The 20,638-nt window shown below is 51.6% G+C and overlaps 1 protein-coding gene across 2 annotated transcripts in view; it reads right to left on the reverse strand.

Moving 5' to 3' along the window:
• The window catches only part of CPPED1 (calcineurin like phosphoesterase domain containing 1), a 58,532-nt gene extending 38,698 nt beyond the window's left edge, over positions 1-19,834 (reverse strand). For both annotated transcript variants that reach the window (XM_004586768.4, XM_058680671.1), the window contains exons 1-2: positions 19,726-19,834; positions 5,199-5,417 (exon numbers count right to left, since the gene is read on the reverse strand). In XM_004586768.4, coding sequence (XP_004586825.2) covers positions 5,199-5,417; positions 19,726-19,795 — 289 coding nt within the window. In that variant the 5' untranslated portion in view covers positions 19,796-19,834. The remainder of the gene's footprint in view (positions 1-5,198; positions 5,418-19,725) is intronic.
• Between the last annotated feature and the right edge of the window lie 804 nt (positions 19,835-20,638).

Below are 20,638 nucleotides of genomic sequence, written 5' to 3' on the forward strand. Positions count from 1 at the left end.
AATGACAGCAACTCTGGGGAAAGGACCTGGCGGGGATGGCTCTCGCAGTTTATCCTAACAGAGACTCAAAACCCTGACAAGAGCCTACTCACATACTACTTACGTGATTTTTAATATTTAATAAAATAAGAAAACAGATCTGTGCCTATCCTAGTTGGAACCCTACAAGAGATTAGAAGGTCGCCCCCAAGAAAGTAACTGCATCTCTCTACATTTCCAGATTCTTTATTTCCAGGGGCAGCGAATATGTGTGTGTTTTCTCCCTGATGCACCACAGGCACTCTGCACAGGTGTCCGTGCCAGTGCCCACCTGTGCTGGCCCAGGCCATGCCAGGCACCTGCACCCCACACCGCCAGTGTTGGGCAGAGACATACACCACACACATACACACCACATCCCCACGCACTACACAGGCACACCCCACACAATATATACCATACATTACAAACTACACATATCACACATACCCACCAACACACAAAAACATAGCATTCCTACACATATACCAGGAATACCTACCACACACACATGCACCCACACACCCCGCAAACACCTGACACACACCATACACAAGCCACAAATATCCCTACATATCACACATACTCACACACATGCATACACGTTTATACCACACACACCCCACACCACACACATACCTCACCTACCTACCCATATACACATGCAGAGAAACACTACACATGCTACATAAATCCATCACACACCATACATGCCTTCTGATCCCTAAGACTCACTGGGGATCTGGTTATCGCTACTTCTGACTGGCTAGTTCCAAGCAGGACACAAGTTCCCCACTTCATACGGGCACTGGGGACTCTTCTGGGGACCACCATGGGAGGAGTCAGGCTGGGGTAGAGAGCATGTGAGATTGCAGGCCGAGTAGCACCGGGAAAAACGCCTCACTGCTCCAAGCCAGTTTCCCCACCATGCACATGGAAGTAACAATGACAAGGACCATAACAAGTGGGTGACTGGACAACACAGTTCCTGGCATGCAACAGACCTTGAATTCTACCCTGTGGCAACTGTGGCAGGCTGAAGAATGCCCTCCCCCATACACACCTCTGACACACACACACTTTCCCCGAACACATGGACCGGTGATCTCTCATGGCAGGACAAGAGCTTGTAGCGTGATTCAAGTGAAGGATCTGGAGTTGGTGACACTGTCCTGGGTTACCCATCCAGGCTCATCACGGGGAAAGTAGGGAGGTTAGAGTCACACAAAGAATGGCAGGGGCCGGGGCAGAAGTCAGAGAGCAGAGATGACATGGGGCTGCTGGCTTGGAAAATGCCCGGAAGGGAAGGCAGCCCCCTGGCTCTCCACCCCTTCCCCGCTAGAAGCGACACAGCCCTGCAGACGTGTGCTGGACTTCTGATCTCCAGGGCCGTGAGGGAGTCAGCGAGTGTGCACGTTGTCAGCAGCCACAGGGCACTGATGCACCACCTTTCCACCCAAGCCTGCGCCGGACCCTGCTAACCCAGGCGGGCCTCGCTCAGCAGAACAGGGGAACCCCGGAGGTCAAATCCTCCCCTGCAGCCTAGTCACCAAGAGCTACCCCGGACAAGGTCAACATGCCGAAGCGTCCCATTTGGGAACACTTCACCCCATGTCATTGCCATTAAGTTACAGCAAACTTTACATGCCTTATGTATCTGAAAGGCACACTGATCAAAAAAAAAAAAAAAAGGCGGGGCAGGGGAGAAACACATAACACAAAGATCTTGCATCTTTGCTAGTTTGCTTCCCAAATGGCCAAAACGGTGGGGCTTGGGCATCGCTGAGGCCAAGAGCAGGAATTCCAGCTCAGTCTCCCACAGGGATGGCAGGGGCCCAAGCTCTTGGGTCATCTTTTGCTGGACTGGAAGTGGGTAATCAAGGAATCCCAAGACGCCAGCATGTCAAGCAACATCCTAGTTTGCTGTACCACAATATTGGTCCTGTGGCTACTGTGGTTTCTGATGAACAAGGCAGGCTACAAACACGTTAGTAACAACCTGCTCCAAGGCTCCAAGGAACTCTCTTGTACCCACACTCCACCAGCACATCAGCTCCTCTTGTAAATTACTGGAATCTAGCAAGGTTCTGAACAGGATCAGCGCGTTGATGCCTTCAGCATCAGTAGCACCCACAAAAGTTTCCCTGGGATTGATAGTGACAGACAGATCAGTGGTCTCAGTATCCATGCTTACCTTCAATTGTGTCCTATTATGCAGCCTGTGCTATAAAGAAGGTTCACAAAATCAGAAAACACCAAGACGGGTTATGACATGGGGGCACAGCAGGCTAGGTTACCAGAAGCAATATCAGCATCCCATATCGGAACATACCATCCCATGTTGGCTGCTCCACTTCCGAACCTGCTCCCTGTTCATGCACCTCGGAAGGCAAGCAGATGGTGACCCAAACACATGGGCCACTGCCACCCATGGGGAGACCTGGACACAGTTCCAGGCTGCTGGCTTCAAGCCGGTCAGCCCTGGACCTTGCAGTCATTGGAGAGTGAGCCAGCAAATAGGAATTCTCTTTCTCCCTCTCTCTGCCTTTCAAATAAATGAACATACATATGTGATAGTCAATATACTAAGATAACCAAAAAGATAGTACGAAGGTAGCAGAATGGAGATTTGTGTAAAGGACTTCATCAGAATGAAGCAGCTCGGATTCCTTAAGCTTCACCCCGTGGATCCTGTGCCAGTCACTCTCCTTCCCGGGCAGGGTCCTGCCCCTCCCTTGCAGCTGGTCCATCCCCACATCCACACCCGCAGCACCTGGCATTTTAACATGCACCCATTGAACATGTGCGCCAACGACTATTACGACAAATATTTGCCATTGCAAATGATACCCTTCATTTTAAAAAGTATTTCTCCGAAAGCTGTTTTCCTCTAGGTTGAATTTAAATCTACTTGGCTCAATATGACTTATGACAGAATTAGAAGTAGGCTTCCTGACTTTATTTGCCTATTAATATATATGCGTTTGATAATTAACAATGTGCTAAGTGGCCCAAAGCAAATAATGACTCTGCTGTCTATGATAAATGAGACAGAAGCCACTTAGCGCATATGAAAACAACATAACCCGTTTCCAAAGTTGTGTTTCATCTCAGGCCACAATTTCACGGCAGCTACAGTCCTTCCAGGGCTCAGCGCAAACGCTATGGAACAGACCAGCCCTCAGGAGAGAGGAGGACTCTGCTCCAGTCACACCAAACAGAAGATACACACTCCAAAGCGTACCAGGTCACATCTCAAGGTCTTCTCACCAAGTGCCAGAACTGATCCTTGAAACGGTTGTCTTTGAATTCATTTAGGTTCTGTGTATTTTATTCCATATGGAAAGGCATTTTATTTTAAATTTGATTTTGAAATATGCCTGCATACATTAACATAATTCAGAACAAGTCAGTCAACATGTTACAAGAACATGTTATATAATTCTAGTGAGCCCTGTAATATCCTGCTTCCTAAGAAACCACTGGAGAGAAGTATGTTACATTTGGAATCTACTTGCAGGTGGCCCATCAGGGCCCGTCTGTTCACTGTGTGACTGAGACTGAGAGCCCTGGTCGGTACGCAGACAGGGCCACAGAACCCCAAAGAAACCAGACCAGCTGGAAGCACTGTTTTTCTGCTTGGCCGGGCCCCTGCACAGCAGTGCAGAAGGTTAAGCCACTGCTGGTAGTGCTGACGTCCCATACCGGACCACTGGTTCGACTCCCAGCTGTTCTGCTTCCAAATCAGCTAATGTACCTGAGAAGGCAGCACAAGGCCACCCTTGCCAGAGACCAAGGTGGAATTTCAGGCTGGACCAACACTGGCTATTGTGGCCATTTGGGAAATCAATCAATGGATGGAAGATCTGTCTGTCCCTCCCTCTCATTTATTACTCTGCCCTTCAAACAATAAACAAACAACATCTAAAAAGGAAATCCCTTGCCAGCACTGGGCGGGGGGGGGTGGTGGAGGGAAAGGGTGCCACTGGGTCCCACCCTGGCATGTGCACCTGCAGGTCTGGGTGTAGAGTAAACAAAGCCTGGGGGGGCAGCCTGGGTACCCCGTCACTGATAAGTTCTGTGAGCTGCAGAGAGAGCAGTTCCAGGCTGCCCTTTTCCCGGTTCTCACATCTTCATTCTGGGCTTTCTCCTAAATAAAGAGCTGCCAGACAAGCAGGCCTGGTGGGGAGGGAGCCACACATGCACACTGAGTATCCAGCTTCTAACAGATGTAGATGTAACAGCAGGACTTGAGCCCCGGTTTACATGGGTGAAGCCAGTCACATGTGGACGCCTGCAGCCACGGTCAGCAGCAGTCCTGGGCTCACCTGTATTCTGCTATGCGGAGGTAGACACTGGCTGGGAGGAGACAGGAGCTGGCCCTGCCTGTCTCACAGGCAGGTGCACCGCTTTCCGCCCGCTGGGTCGTAACCTTGTCTGGGAGCCAAGGGAGGGGAAAACATCAGAGTAAGGAGCAGAGTTCTACAAAGCATCTGGTGTTTTCACATTCCCTGTAGGAAGCCGTCCTGTTCACCAGGCCTGGTGCTTACAGGGAAGCTGACTTTACACTCCCGACTCTGGGCTGTCAAGGGTAAGACTGTGATTTGACAGCAGAAGGGAACAAATAGAGAGTCTCAGAAGCCAATAGCTGGAGATAGCCTGCCTGCCAATAAATCCACCTGGAGCTCAGGGACAGAGAAATCAAACTCTGAAAGCAGCCTCTGGGCCCCTAGATCCAGCTGTGCCTGAAGCCCAAGTCTGCCCCAGGACTTTAAAAGAACTTGTCTGGTTTAAGTTGGATATCTTGATTGCAACCGAAAAAGCACCAAGCACAAACCTAGGGGACAACAGGAGAAAGAATCGCATCGGTGGACAGACGTAGTACCTGCAAGTGGAACAGAAAGGTGACACGGTGTGGCGGTGGGGGCAGGGGGCAGGGTGGTTCCATTATTCATACCTGGCTCAGCTTATCGGAACCGAGGCTCTGCCTAATTGCTGTGATTAATCTTGCCTAATTCTAAATATAGAATTGGTGTGCATTTCCTGCTGCTCAGGGGCAACCGTTGGCTGTGGTTGCTGGGAAGGGGTGAGCCAGCATCAAACTGGGAGTGCAGAGACATCTCAGGAGAGCAGCCCTTAGTGGCCAGGCTTGAAGGAATGGACAGCAACTCCAGGCTTACCGGGCATGGCGTGAACAAGGTCTCCACACAGCACAAAGAACTTGGGTTTGGGGTCCAGCCTGTTGATGGCCTGGACGGCTTGCTCGGTGAGACGGATCTCCTGTCCCCACTCGTCACCACCACTGTCACAGTTCCCGCTGGACCAGGCCTTCATCAACCCAAACTGAGGGTCTGCACCTTGCAGGAAGTAGAATGGGCCTTGCCATTCCTTTTCCTTTTCTGTGAAAAGAGAAAAAAAAATGAAACAAAGAAAGCAAAGTGGGGTTGGTTGGAGACCATGGCAGAGTTGGTCAGAGGAACACATCCCGGTTACCAAGCAGATACAATATTGTCCTTAAATTAAGTAGGTCATTGTAATAAGCTGCTGCTCAAACATACCATGTTCCTGTCATCATCTAGTGGATTTTGATTTATACTAATTATGCCTGGGACCTGGTGATTCCCAAAGGCCAGGAGGAACCGTGTGGGCTGCAGCAAGCCCAGGCTGAGTTGCCCACTTTCCGGCCAGACGGCCAGAGGGATGCACGAAGCCAGAGGACGTGGCTGTCCAGAGGGCGTGTGCAAGTGACAGAGTGGTTCTGTGGCTTTTTTTTTTTTAACCAGAATTAAAAATATCAAGCATCGAATGCTGCCAGAAAGTATGAGCTTTAAGTGATGAAGTGAGGTACTCTTCTGCCAGGCTTAATGGCACTGTTTCAGGGTTGGGAGTAGGGAAGCGACAGCATTTTAATGAAACAAGTTGGCTATCTGGGAGGAAACCAGCACCAGAAACAGTGCCCCGAACAGAGTGAGGCACTGTGGAAAAACAGAGCAGACAAGTCTCCTGTTTCACAGGTGGCAGGAACTAGGAATGGGGGTGGGGGGTGTGGTGGGAAGAGGAGAGGGGACTCCTCAGGGTCCCCGGAATCCATCCCACCCACTTCCATCTTCCCACCCTTTCTGCTGGGCTGAAGCCTTGGGGACTCCACTGTGACCAGGGCCAGTGCCTGTGGGATTGGGGGACAGGGAGAGACAGGAGTTGGGTCTGCTTTGCGGCCATAAAAATCCTTGCTCCACATAGCCTGACCTGGTGCGTCTTCACTGAAAATACAAGGAATGCTCACTTTTACTAGAGTGGCAGCAGGATCCCTGAGGGTCTGGCAAGGCACCTGGTGACACCCAAGGGGGGCAAGGACCCCCAGTCTTCAGACCCCTTGCTCACACTCTGCGAAAACCCAACCCAGGGAGGCATGTGGCTTTTCCGAATCGTGGGGCAGGGACTTGGTGCTGCGGACAAATCTGACCTCTTTGCCCAGCCCCGCTCCTGTGCCCTGTTTTTTTTCTCACAGATGTTAACAGAATCCACGGCATGCCCTCCATCATTGCATGTCTGCATGTCTGCTGCTGCAAGAGCCACAGATGGCACATGTATGACCAGGACTGCAGAGGAGGTCCCTGCCCTTCTGACACTTAGTGAACACGGGGAAGACAGAGACCAACACCAGGGACATGGGCAGAGTGTCCAAGAGGCCATGCGGAGGACGCTGAGTGAGACAATGGCTACTGTAGGCCTGACGGGCATGGAGGGCCTCCCTGAGGTGGTGACATAGAAGCTGAGATGTAAGGGCACAGCAGAGCCAGCTCTCTGTCATTTTAAGAGTGTGTCTCTGTCTTCAGGCCTCCTTTCACTTCTCAGTCCCTTTTATCAATGAACAAAAATTCCCTCACACTCCTAGGACAAATGGCATGTGTGACATGAACCCACCAGTCCCTAACCTCTGCCTCAGATGTGCAAATACGTCACACAGCCTGCGGTGGGTACCAAGTGTGGAGGGATGAGCTCCCACCTGTAGCACCTGCCCCCAAAGAGTGTTCGCTTGAATCCCGGCTACTCCACCTGTTGATACATCCCGGGAGTTGGCAGGTGATGGCTCAAGTACTCGGGCCCCTGCTACCTACCCGGGAGATCCAGATGGCCTTCTGGGTCTCCAGCTTCGACCTGGCCCAACCTCAGCTGTCACAGGCATTTAGGGAATGAATCAGCATTTGGAAGATTCTATCACTATATCTTTCATTCTTTTAAAATCACAACCAACCAGAGCTCGGCTTGAACAAGGTGTATAGCAAACCTCTGTGCACACAACTCACCGCAAAGGACAGTGATCTCACATGACTGACAGGCTCTGCACGCAGCTGTTGGGCCCGTAAACACAGATCCCCGCCTCGCAACATTCACATCCTGTGCGACCCCACCGCCACCCGCCTGCCTGCCAGGGTGGACTGGACCTGCCAATGCTTAAAATTGGCAGAGCACACTCCCTTCAGAGAGGGCACTAAAAGAAGACTAGCTTCTCTCTCTCTCCACCTTCCCTCCCTCTCCCCGACTTTCACCTTCTCTGAGAAAGCTGCAAAACGGCCCTGTGGGACAGCCAGCAGGTAAGGCTCAGAAGAAAGGCTCCACCCAACAACCCCGAGTGGCCTGAAAGAGGATGCTCCCTCACCCAGCTTCCATGTAAGACCCCAGTCTCCTAGTGACACCACTGAGAATTTTGTTTAAAAAAAGATTTATCCATTTGATAGGCAGGGTAATGAGTGCTTATGCATCTGTGTGTGTTTCCGTGCACGCACGCACATGCACACACACACACACACACACACCCTCCTACCCTCTGGCTCACTCCACAAAAGCACAGGTCTCCTGCAGCTAGGCCCAGCCCAAAGCCAGAAGCTAAGAACTCCATCTGGTTTCCCAAGTGGGGGACATGTGAGATCCAAGCATGTGGGTCACTGTCCTTGCCTTTCTCAGGCTCATCAGCAGGAAGCTGGGTCAGACGGGGAGCTGCCAGGACTAGAACCAAGCACTGTGATGCGGCTGTGGGTGTCACCCTACAGGGGCTTCCTTCGCTCCGCCCTAATGCCCGCCTCCCCTGGGGACATCTTGAGCCTGCAGCTGAAGCCCCCAGGCAGGCTGTGCCCAGCCTGACAATAACTGGAAAAGCCAGGTTGACTGCTTCAAGGCACTCGGCTGGAGGGGGATTTGCTACACAGTAGCAGATGCCAATGGATGTGGGCCAGGGAGGGCAGAGAGTTGATCAGGAACCGACCATGGTGTCAGGAAAGCAAAGGAGATTCTCCTTCACACTTACAAGTTAACTGTTAGAAACACTCACTTACATTACTTGAACAATAACCTTTTTACTTCGCTGAACGCTTTTAGCTCCCTTCCCCTTTCTCTGACGTTTGCAGAGCCCTTTAAAGTGGATAAATTAATCAGAACTGGATCAGGGAGGTGATAGGCACCCCGAGGCTGCAGCATAAATCACCTTCCACAATGGAGTTTAGAAACAGTTTCCCCGTTCCACCCCCCGCAGCCAATGTTTTAACAAATAGTTTCCTATGACAGTCACAGTCAATAGTCCTTGGAGGTATTAAAATAAATCTTTCCTTATTTGTTTACCTAGTCAGAACACAGAAAGACCCTCGGCATCATGACAAGGTACAAAACAAACAGATCTGCCCTCCCGAGGGGGATGGCTGCCCAGCAAGTCGCAGCCCACCTCCCCTACCCCATGCAGGAACTCATTAACTCCAGCCTCTAGTTCCAATGCACCTGCGTGTTCTTAAGGTTACTGTCACCAAGCCTGATGATACGATGTCTTTTATTTTAATTTTTTTAAATTTATTTGTATTACTTGAAAGGCAGGATGAGCCAAAAAGACAAGAGAAAAGAGATCTTCCATCTGCTGGTTCACTTCCCAAATGCTCCCGATGGTTGGGGCTGGACCAGGCTGAAGCCAGGACCCAGGAACCCCACCTGGGTTTCCCACTTTGGTGGCGGGGACCCACGCACTTGTGGGCCATCCTCCACTGCTTTCCCAGGTGCATCAGCAGGGAGCTGGAGAGGAGCCAAGCAGCCAGGACTTGAGCTGGTGCTCTGACATAGAATGCCCACACAAGTAGTGGTGGCTGGCTCCTTTGTCTTAATTTTAATCGGTGCAGGGTTAAGGACATTTGGGGGGCCCATAATGCTTTGTACTGAAAGGAGGAATCTTCAATAAGTGTGTACCTCTCTCCCTCCTCCCAAGGAGTGCTAATTGTAAAAGTGAACCCTTCACAATACTGAAACTGAATTATTTCACCAGTGTCCAAACATCTGCAAAGGGCAAGGTGAGCTCAGGAAGCAATCCATTCCAGGGTCGAGACAGGGTATGTCCCTGGCAGGGGCAGCTTCTCCTGAGTCCCTCTGGAAGTGCTGCCCCGGCAGCTGGAGCTGTGGAAGTCTGGAGAAACAGAGGCATGTCCCTAAAGCACTTGACACAAGACCACCGGTTGTTACTGACAAAAAAAAAAAGACACAGAGGGATCCACTGGATAAAGGGCTTCAACAGGGGTCTGCTCAGTTAGAGATAAGCCTGGTAGGCAGTGGTTCTGCCAGCAGATAGAGGCTGGGCAGAGGTAGACAGGGACCACCAGGAAGTGGCAGACTGCGGGTCCCCTTTCAGGGTGGTGGTGGACCACCAGCGGCTTCAGCATCTGGGAGGGTGTTGGAAAGGCCCAACCTTAGCCCCCACCCTAGACCTCCTGGGTCAGAAGCCACATTCGCAGGAACAGCAGGTGATGTGTGAGCACAGCTGGGTTTGAGACTTGCTGGACTGCCGCCCATCGAGGGGCTCCGCAGGCTGGGCAAAACACAGGTGCACGTTGACCTGACGTGACCCTCAGAGGGTCTTCTGCCGCCATCAGCAACTACTTTTCACATTTTTCTGCTCATTTTTTGGGACCTGTGTCCAACTTATGCTTGGGTATTATCAGTTACTAATTAACACCCTTGAAATAGCCTTTCAAAGCCACACCAAAAATCTCTGAAGAGAAAGAACTTAACCAGGAGCACATCACCCACAAGAAAAGCACCCTGGAGCCAGCGCGTGAGTGCAAGACTCACACATGTGCTTTCCAAAGTACAGCACGGAGATCCGCATGTTCCTTCCAAAACTGATGGGGGAGAGGGGCTACACTCAAGAACCCCAATTGATGCTTCCAGTAGGAATGAGGTCAAATTTTGAGGCAAGGCCGAGAACTTGTAGAATGATGGGTAGGACAAAGTAAGTTGATTGCATGTGAACTTCATTTCTGACCCCGATGGTTCCAAAACAAGCCAACACCTGACAGACAAGGCCTGCAGCGGACAGGGTGCCAATACATGGATACATATGCACGTAACAAAAACACTCAAATTGGTCCTCTGTAGCAATGTCCCCCAACGAATTTATTGTTTTTCTTAAATATTTCTTCACTATTATTTTTAAAGATTTGTTCATTAATTTGAAAGGCAGAATTGCAGAGAGAAAGAAACAGAGGGCCAAGACATTTTCTATCTGCTGGTTCACTCCACGAAGGCCAGGGTTGAGCAAAGCCATGACCCTGACTCCATCTGGGTCTCCCACCTGAGTGGCAGACAGGGGCCCAAACCTTTGGGCCATCTCCCACTGCCTGCTCAGGTGCACGAGCAGGGAGCTACATGGGAAGCAGAGCAGCTGGGACTTGAACCAGCGTTCATATGCTTAACCTGACATGCCACAGCACCATCCTCAAATTTCATTTTTTCAAAGTTAACTTAAAAAAAAATTTTTCAGATGGTGGGCTAGCTAGCTGTCACTGTGTAACAGATTGTGACATATGCAGTGACTCAAAGGCTGTGGTTAGTATCTCATCATTTCCGTGGGTGTCTAGCCTAGCTCAGCAGCTCGTCTTCCCAGGGTCCCTCACCAGCTGCCAATCAAAACCCTGGCCCACACTGTGGTCTGCGACGAAGACCCACACGGGGTAGATACTGCTTCCGTGCTCACCGGAGTCCCCGCTACAGAATTCAGCTCCTGGTGAGCCGTGGGACTAGGATGCCAGGTTTCTTGCCGGCCACGGGACCCCTCAAGTGGGCGTCTCCAATATGGCAGCTCACAGCACAGAATCCAACATTAAAAAAGCCAGCAAGGCAGAGGATCCGGTGGCAAATACAGCTACAATCCTACATAATGTAACAGAAGTGCTACTTGTGAGCATGCGTCTCTAATTCAGCTCATCTGCCCCACCCAGGAGGAAGGGGCAGGTCAGCTGTGTGACTCAGGCTGGAGCAGGAGTCTGGCAGAAAATACCAGAACAGGCAGGGGTGCTCACAATTTAAAGGGCCTGCACAATGGCGTAGTGGGTAAAGCTGCTGCCTGGTGCTCTGGCATCCCATACAGGCACCAGTTCAAGTCTCGACGGCTCTACTTCCTATCCAGTTCCCTGCTGATGTGCATGGGAAAGCAGCAGAAGATGCTCCAAGAGCTTGGACAGGAAACCGGAAGAGGCTCCTGGGCTCCTGGCACTACACTGGCCCAGCTCTGATCACTGTGGCCATTTGGGGAGTAAACTAGCAGACAGAAAAAAAAAACTCCCTGTTTCTGCCTAACTCTGCCTTTCAAATAAATACATAAATCTTAAAAACAAACAAACAAAAACAAAAGTCTTTGCTCCACTTGACTTGGGGGCTTCCACCTGATACCCAGCCCTGACTCCTCCACTGTGTGATGTGGCTTGAGTTCCTTAACCTCTCTAGGCCTCCATTTCCTGACCTGTAAAGTAATAATAACAGCACACACCTCAAAAGAATTGTTGAAACTGAATTAATTCACGTGAAGCATGTGGACCAGGCACAGGGAAGTGGTCAGAGATGAGCTACGGTTACCATGACAACCACTCTGCATCACTTAGGCCCTTGCCTTAGCAGGGACGATGAGGCAGCTGCAGGCTTACCCCCACCCCACTGTCCTACTCTGCTGTGGCTGCCCTGATGTACACAGAAGGCTTAGAAAATACCTGAGCCAGGGACAGATGAGTGTATGTACCACAATGCATTCATCTTTTAATTCTGCCTTTTGGAAACTCTCTGACACCCTCTGCTATTGTCCTGCTGTGGTCTCAACACCGTCCACCTGCACACACCAGCAGTACTGCACTGGCAAGCAAAACAGAGCAGGCACGTAGCTTTACAGCTGCCTGCAGGTGGGTGCCCCCAGGAAATGTCATTTTGGGGGAGTCCTCATCGTGCAGTGAGCACCAAGAGTCACAGTCTTAACATCTGCAGCAAAGCCCGACACCTTGAGGACCAACCTGAAGTTCTAGGCAGGACTCCCCATCCTGGGGCTCCTTCTCTCTGGTTTAAATATCTCAGGTCCCCACTGTACAACTGGCAAGACTGACCACAGCCGAGAACAGAGCCCAGCCTGTGTGTTGCTGGGGCTTGGGGGATAGAGGAGGTAACAACTAAAGGGTGTGGGGTTCCTTCTTGGGAGAGATGACATCCTGAAGCTGACCACGGTGAGGAACCACAACTCTGTGAATGTATTAAGGTCACTACAGTGACCAGTCTGAAATAACACATTGCACATGAAGAGCTCTTTAAACAAAGATCCCTTTCTAGACTCCACACTCCCTACCCCCTAAAACATTAATTAACTGTGACAGCAACATCCTCAGAGCCTCCAAATGGCTTGTGCTCAGCACTAAGGTGAATGGACCCAACCGCTCCTTCCTTGGTTTAAATGCACCCAGAAGGCAGTTTTGGAACAGCACACGCGCTGTGCAGCCACAGCTTGGCTGCCACACTGGCCATCAGGGAGGGCAGACCTGCCAAAGCCATTATCTGCAACCCTTCCAAGAAGGGAAACGGTGGCAGACAGGAGGGGCTTCTCAGCTAAGTGGCCGTCAGCATCGCTTTGGCCTGGACTGATGCTGTTTTAAGCAACACTAAAGGGCGGGCAAAGGCAGTTCCTCAATCTTTTCTTGCTTTTCACAAGCAGAACTCCAACTGGGGTTTGAGTTTTCTAGGTGCATGCTGCCTGTGGCTGCTCTTCCATTCCCCACCCGTCTCCTTTTCCCGTGAGAGCAGGCAGCTTCGGGGAGAATGGCAGACAATGTGTCTCTCTGGGTCACTGCAGCCCCGGAGGCACAAAGCAACTGAGAGGCTCGGGATAGCAGAAAAAGTCACCTCTGCTCCAAGCAGAAGTGGCTCCTCCAGCCGACACCATAGGGGCTGTGACCAACACTCCCCTGGCCTGCTCACAGGAGGGCTGCTGCGGTTTGTTCAATGCTTGGGTTTCCGCTTAGTTTTGTTCGCAGACTGCATGGAGCCAGTGTGGGGCTAGAGCATTGTTAATCCATTTTAAGCAGTTTATTGATCTAACTGCTGATTTTGTTTTCTGTGATAAGTGCTCAGCTTGCTGTGTAGAGAACTAAGGTAAAGCCATGACAGGTTGTAGGACAGACTAGGCCTAAGTTTCAGGTTCCTAGAATTGATAGGACCACTTCCCAAAGTGGGTTTCCACCCACCCTAGGCAGAGCCAACCAATCAGGAGTGACCTGGAACGTCTCTGGTTAACAGGTGGTGGCAGGCGAAAAAGGTTGATCAATCATAAATCCTGCCTGCGTCTGTCCATAGAACTTGTCACCTATTCTTGGAATTCGGTGTTGTATAACCAAAGCACTATATAAACTGTGTAAGAGATGTGGGTGGGGTCCTTGTCAAGACTCCACTGTGTTGGATGAGACTCGGACCCTAGCTCGAGCTGCAATAAAGTCTCTTCGCTTTTGCACTGTTGCGTGTGGAGGCTGTTCATGATTGGGGATAAATTCCAGACCCAACACCTGTAAGCATCGGGTTTGGCAGAATACACAGGGACCCAGGAGCAGCATATGCATTCCTATCTGCCCATTCTGTTCACTGTCAGATGGCTACTGGAGGCCCACAGCCACACTGTCTTGGGTCCAGGTTCTCTGCCTTCTGGGAATTTCCCACATAGAGGGAGGAAAAGGCAGCCCCGTGAAAGGCACAACCTGCTGTCACAAGCTGTAGCAAGGCTGGCAAAGGCGCAAACAGTAGCAGTGGTTGGGACAGGGCTGCTTTGAAAATGCAACCTTGACAATGAAAAGGCACTACAGAGAGGAAGATGGGGACACAGAAAAGCCACATCCAGAGCGGATGGGCTCCAGACCAGTCCCAAATACATCACTCAAACACTGTCCAGGGCTGCAGGGAGAAAGGACAAAGGACGCCACCAAACATGTGGGGACTGTTCCGGTGAGACCTGTTGCTGGCCATGCCAGAGGTACTGGGAGCTGGGCTAGAGACAGGTGGGTGGGACCAGCGTGCCCTGGGGTTGAATGAGTAGGAGCAGATTGGATGCAAGGAGGAGGGAAGAAGCCAGAAATGGCCGTTGCACTTCCAGCTCAACAGGAGAGCTGGGGGAAGGCACAGTCCTGTGACCAGGGTCTGAGGGCCACAGAGTGGAATCCGTCACCTTCCAGTTCCTAGCATGAGGACCTAGGACACCCATGTGTCCCAGGGCAGAGGCAGATGCTATAATCACAACCAGGACTATGCACATGTGATCACAGCAGCCCTCCCAACAGGCCTGGCCAGTCTCCTGCCCCCAGTTTTAGACAGGCCCCTGAGGCATTAGCACAACTAGGCTGTCTCCCTCCCCCATTTTTCTTTTTTTAAACAAAGCCTCCCGTGGGGAGCTGGGATGCCTTCATACTGCTCGGTACTTCCCCAATGTCTAGTGACTGGATCCTAGGTTCTCAGAGCTGAATCAGCTGCCACTTCCTCCTGGAAAGGTTTGGCAAAGTTAAAACTTACTCATAGCACAAATACAAGGGCTATGAGCCCCCTCTGAGAGGATGCTGTTAGGCTGCCTGGAAACCCTGCTGGGCTTTTAACTGGAGAGGAAGAGGAGAAGCAGGGAGAGGACAAGAGCTTCCAGCTGCCGGCCCAGCACAACTGCCATAGCCAGGAGCTCAACCCAGGTCCCCCAAGCGGGTGACAGGAACCCATGGCACCTCCCGGGATCTGCTACAGCACCCCGCTGCAGTCAGCATCCAGGCATGGCACTCTGAGCACTGCGACTTGGGAACTCCAACCGTGGCTGTCCCTGGAGGAGGCTGCTCAGCATGAGTCCACGATGAGTGGTCACTTTATACTGACATTTAATTTCTGATCACATAAATTTAATGACACACGAACCACAGAGATATTAAGGGAAAATGGGTGTTTCCAATAAAACATCCACAGTTTGGGAAGACAACTCAGCCAAACTGGGAAAAGACAAACTACTGCAATGTTCCTGGGGAGCAGGTATTTGCAGTTTCTTTTTTAATATTTGTTTATTCTTTATTTGAAAAGGATATTTACAGAGAGAAGGAGAAAGCAAAAGAGATATCTTTTACTTCCTAAATGGCTGTAATGGCTACAGCTCAGCCAATCCGAAGCCAGGAGCTTCTTCCATGTCTCCCACATGGGTGCAGGGACCCAACAACTTGGGCCATCCACTACTGCTTTCCTAGGCCATAAGCAGGAAGCTGGATGGGAAGTGAAGCAGCCAGGACACAAACTGGAGCCCATATGGGATGCTGGCACTGTAGAGGATTACCCTGCTATGCCACATCCCCAGTGTGTATAATTTAAATGGAAAAAAAAAAATCTATAAGCCTTGAAGAGTTCTTCACTCATACCACTTTCCAAGTGGTTTCTAACTGATTTTATAGTTCACTGGAGAAAATCCAAATCAGAAAAAAAAATCCATTCTGGGTGATGTTTGTGCAAGAAAGGCACCATGGCAGCCCATCTGTAAACTTGGGTTCCAAGACAAGTCCTTGGCCCAATCTCAAAGCACACTGGGTGCTACCTTAAAATGAAATGTTAAATAGTAACCACATGTACATTTCTATGATTTCTTTCTTTAACTTTTCTTTTTTTTTCCAAATCTCACCAACTATAAAGCTTTCCATTATAGTTTTTTAAAAAAAGGCACCATACTACAAAGTAGGATATGTATATAGGTAACAATAATACACTACGTGTTTTAAAAAAAATGTAAAGGATGGGGCTGGCCCTGTGGCAAAGTAGGCTAGGCTTCAGCTGGTGGCACCAGCATCCCATAAGGATGCCAGTTCGAGTCCCTGCTGTTCCACTTCCAATCAAGCTCCCTGCTAATACACCAGGGAAAGCAACAGAGAATGTCTTAAGTCCTTGGGCTCCTGTGCCCATGCGGGTGACCCGGAGGAGGCTTCTGGCTCCTGGCTTAGAATCAGCTCAGCAACAGCCATCGTGGACATTTTGGGGTGAACTACCAGATGGAAGATTTTTCTTTGTCTCTCTTTCTCTCCCCCTTTCTAACTCTGGCTTTCAAATAAAAATTTTAAAATGTTTTAAGAAAAAAGAAGTTAGAGGAAATTATTTTAGACATTTCTACCACAAAAAAATAATATATTTATCCTGATTTGAACATTATATACCATATAAATATATAGAAACATCACATGGCATCCCTTACAATATTTGTCAATTAAAATAATAACAAAAATAAGTAGTAATGGAGATGCTCTAACAGTTTGGCCTATCACCCACATCACCTATAAGAACAGAATCAGATCTGAATGTAAGAGCTCAAACTAGACAACTGTTACAAGAAAACACAGAAATCAATTACAAAGATTGAGGGCTAGGTGAAATCTCTAGGCTCCGACATCAAAAGCACAAATGATAAAAGGGAGAGCGACTACACTGGACTTCATTAAGCTGAAAATCTGATTTCCTCAGACACCTTCATGAAAGTGAATAGGTGATCCAAGAACGGAAGGAGGGCCATGCAAACCAAGTCCCCCCTGAGGGTCTCAGGCCTGGAAAAGGTAGAGAACACATACAGTTTAATAACGAACGCAGCTCAGAGATGGGCAACTGGTCCGAAAACACACAAATGGCCACTAAGCACATGAAAAAAAAGATGGCAAATAGCATTAGTCATTGGGAAAACAAACTGCACTGAGACACTACTGCACAGCCACCTGGATGGTGGCGATACTACGACAGATATTACCACGTGCTGGCAGAGGAAGAGAGACTGGCACACACACCCTTGGCTGGCAGGAATCTAAGAGGGCATAGTTGCTCTGGACACAGCTCCCGTCTGACCCAGCAATTCCAATCCTACATCCACAACACAGCAAAGCAAGCACATGTCCACACAATGACCTGAGCTCTGGAGTTCAGCTCTTCCCATCTTTCTTGGTTCCCAGCTCCAACAGCCCTTTTGCATTTCCAACTACTAATCCACCTTGGACCCACTGCATGTCCCAGGGCAAGTGGCCTAACCCCTCCAAGCTTAATTTTTCTTCCAGTGAATAAAAGGTTCATCATTACACCTGTATCAACAAGACCTCCCCCAAAACACACACACACACACACACGCAGAGTAGATGAGCTGGAGCCTGGCTTCCACAGCACTCCTGACATAAGCTGCCTCCATCCTTGGTCTACTACATCACCAGCCAACTCCAAACAGAGCCCATCTGCTACAGAACACGCATGACATGGTCCCCAAGCGCTCCTGTGTCAGAGCTCAGCCCTGAGAGGGTGAGGGCAGAGGTAGGGGCAGCCTTAAACCGCAGGACCTAGTTGGAGGTTCTTAGGTCACTGGAGCCCTTGGAATATTGGAGTAGCTTTCATGGCACCCCTGTAGCAGTCATGAAGTAAGCTTAGTCACCCCCAGCCTTTCTGCTCCCTGCTCACACCATATGACACCATTATGAATGCTGTCCACCCTGCCTGTGCCTGGTCTCCAGGACCCTCAGCATTTGAGCTAAGCAAACCTCCTTTCCAGACATTTTGTTGTGGTAACCAAAGCAGAAGACACTACCATCCTTGTGATTTGCCATCTTCACCCTCTCCACTGCCCGAGCCCCAGGCACTAGGCTGTCCTCTGCAGCTCTCCTGGGACTGTCCTCCTGAAGGCCACCGAACCACCAGAGCTGCAGCCTCTGCTCACCTTACATTCACCGAGCCTCCACAACAGCCGCCCGGCGTCCTGACCTCATCCTACACTGAGCTCCCTCGGGGTCCTCTTCCTACCCCTGCACACTGGCACGTCCTAATGTTCTATACATGGATACCACCCATTATGTTACCAAGTCCTCCCCTTTCTGTGCATGGCCACTACCCTCAGCTGCACAGTGCACCCCACAGTCACACTAGCTTCCCTGAGGGCGTCGCAAAGGCGGATCATCACACCTGAGTCTCCTGATTCACTGACTGCAGTTAACAGGCCTCACATCATCCAGGCCCAACACCTGAAATCCCGTCTCCAGCCACAAAGCTGTGACGGATGGCCCTCGGAGTGCATCACCCCCCAAGCATGATATGGGAGGGCTAGAGCTAGGAATCCCTGGGGGATATGTCAAATGCCCCCCCATTCCCATTTTTCCGCCCTCAGTAAGATACCGCGGAATGTAAGAGGCACCCAAAGGAAGAGCTACAGCAGAGTCCTTGGGGCCTCTCAGACACGGCCCCCTGGGAAGGCAATCAGGCAGCACCTACCAGAGCTGAGCCTGGGGCCCCTACAATCCAGAACCTTGCTCTCAACTTCTGCCCCACATCCACAAAGAGGCTCCAACAACGGTGTTCAGTGTTCCCAAAAACACAGAAGCCATTCAGTTGGCCAAACTATGAGTCAGAATCGGGGCAAGAAACAGGCTCAAATTAGGCTAATCCTGGGGATTATTGGAGAGGGGCTGCTTAATCGGAAACAGCGGGGGTCATTGATTAGCCTCTCTACACCTGAGAGTAGCAATGCCCGGAGCAAACACTGCCAGTTCAAGACGACCCCAGAGTGGGGGAAATAACACCCTGGCTTGTCACTTCCTGTGCCTTCAGATTCGCAGCTGGGGCTCCCCACTGGCGGAACCCACCCATGGAGAAGCCAAGGCAGTAAGGCGTCCACTGGTGAACCCCTTAAGGGCACCCCAAACCTTCGTGGCTTTATTTCTAGACTCACAGCAGAAATCCCATCACAAGGAGAGGGCAGCCAAGGGAAGGCTCTGCCAGACACGACTGCACTTTAAGAGGGGACGGGAAGGTCGAGGAGGAGCCAGGCCCAGCAGCCCGGCCAGCAGTGACCAGCCCCTGCAGAGGCCGTGGGGCAGGAGGGCGCCCGGCGTCGGAGGGGAATCGGCCCCTGGAGCCAGGCACAGCCCTCTTGGTCCCCTCACTCGCAGGTGCAGCGGACCCAAAGCCCTCGTGGAGGCAGGTGTAACCACGCCCACGTTCAGGGGAGTCCGAAGTCCGAGCCCTTTACCACAGCTCTCCACGGCCTTCCGTGCCCACTGCGCTGAGGGCCGGCTGACCTTACAATATAAAACAAGTACCAGGCACCGAGCACTGACGGGTCCGGCGCCCCCTCCTAGCCTGGTGATTCCCTTGTGACTCGTGAGGACACTTCTGAGGCCCTGAAACCAGGTCCGCCTGTGCTCCGCTCCCTCCTCTAGGGGAAGGCTGGGCCGCGGCCACCGAGACCCCTGGAGCAGCCGTCCAGGATCGCCTCGCCCGGCGGGCCCCGAGGGAAGGGAGCGTCCCTGCGTCCGGTGCAGCCGCACAGCGCTCGGCCGGCAGCGCGCGCCCTCGGGCCGAAGGTTCCGCCGCCTGCAGGCCCCTCTTCCCCCGGCGAAGGGCCGGCAGTACCTGAGGGAAACGCGTCCAGGGTCCTGCCCCGCGCTCTGTGGAAAACACCCGCCGCCTCCGCAGCCGACATGGCGCGCCAAGCTCCCGGCGTGGCCTGGGCGCGCTACCGCCGCACACCTCCCGGCCTGCCCCCAGCTCGGGCCTGGGCGGCGCCCTCTGCTCGAGGCGGGACGGGGCGGGGCTCGGGCGTTGGAGCGCTGCGAAGGCTGCGCGGCGCAGCGGACGCGCGAGCTTCCCTTCTCTGGACTCGACCTGGGGAATGGGAGGTGGGGGTCCAGTGGCTGGGCCCCGCGTGGGCAGAGGAAGGCTGCCGCAGAACTCTGGCCCCCCGTGGGCACAGGGTAGGAGGCTTGCCCGTGGCTGTGGCTTTGAGAGCAGGCTCCCGAAACATCGGGGTGTCTGGTGTAGCAAACAAAACTACAAGATCACCACCCCCATTGAAATTTTATAAAAAGAAAGAAAGAAAAAGGATGGTTGGTGAATAGCTCCCGTACAGTCTCTGGCAGGAGGGCCATGCTAATTTTTTCGTTGCTTACCCCAATGCTGAGTTAAGTGGACTTTCTGGGGATGGGGTGGATGGCTGCCCAGAACTGTGCCTCAACCTGGCCCCCACCCCTAGGTCTGTGACAAGCTGTTGGAGTCTCCTGGTCCTCATCACTTCCCAGCATCATTGGCACAGGCCGGGCAATTCCCAGCATCACAGCCTAGGCAGGTGCTTGTCACTGGCCACCTTTGACTGATGCGCAAACTGAGGCAAGTGGAGCTGAGACAGTGTGTACAGAGCAAAACACATGCAGACAAATCCTAACGCTGTGGGCAGCCCCACGGGGATCTGTCCAGCTCCAAGGTCACCAACCAGAATGCATGGAACAGATGGGCAGGGGGAGGCTTGTATCCCAACCCTGAAGACTCC

The sequence above is a fragment of the Ochotona princeps genome, chromosome 24 (genome assembly GCF_030435755.1).
Source record: "Ochotona princeps isolate mOchPri1 chromosome 24, mOchPri1.hap1, whole genome shotgun sequence".
NCBI classification, from domain to species: domain Eukaryota; kingdom Metazoa; phylum Chordata; class Mammalia; order Lagomorpha; family Ochotonidae; genus Ochotona; species Ochotona princeps.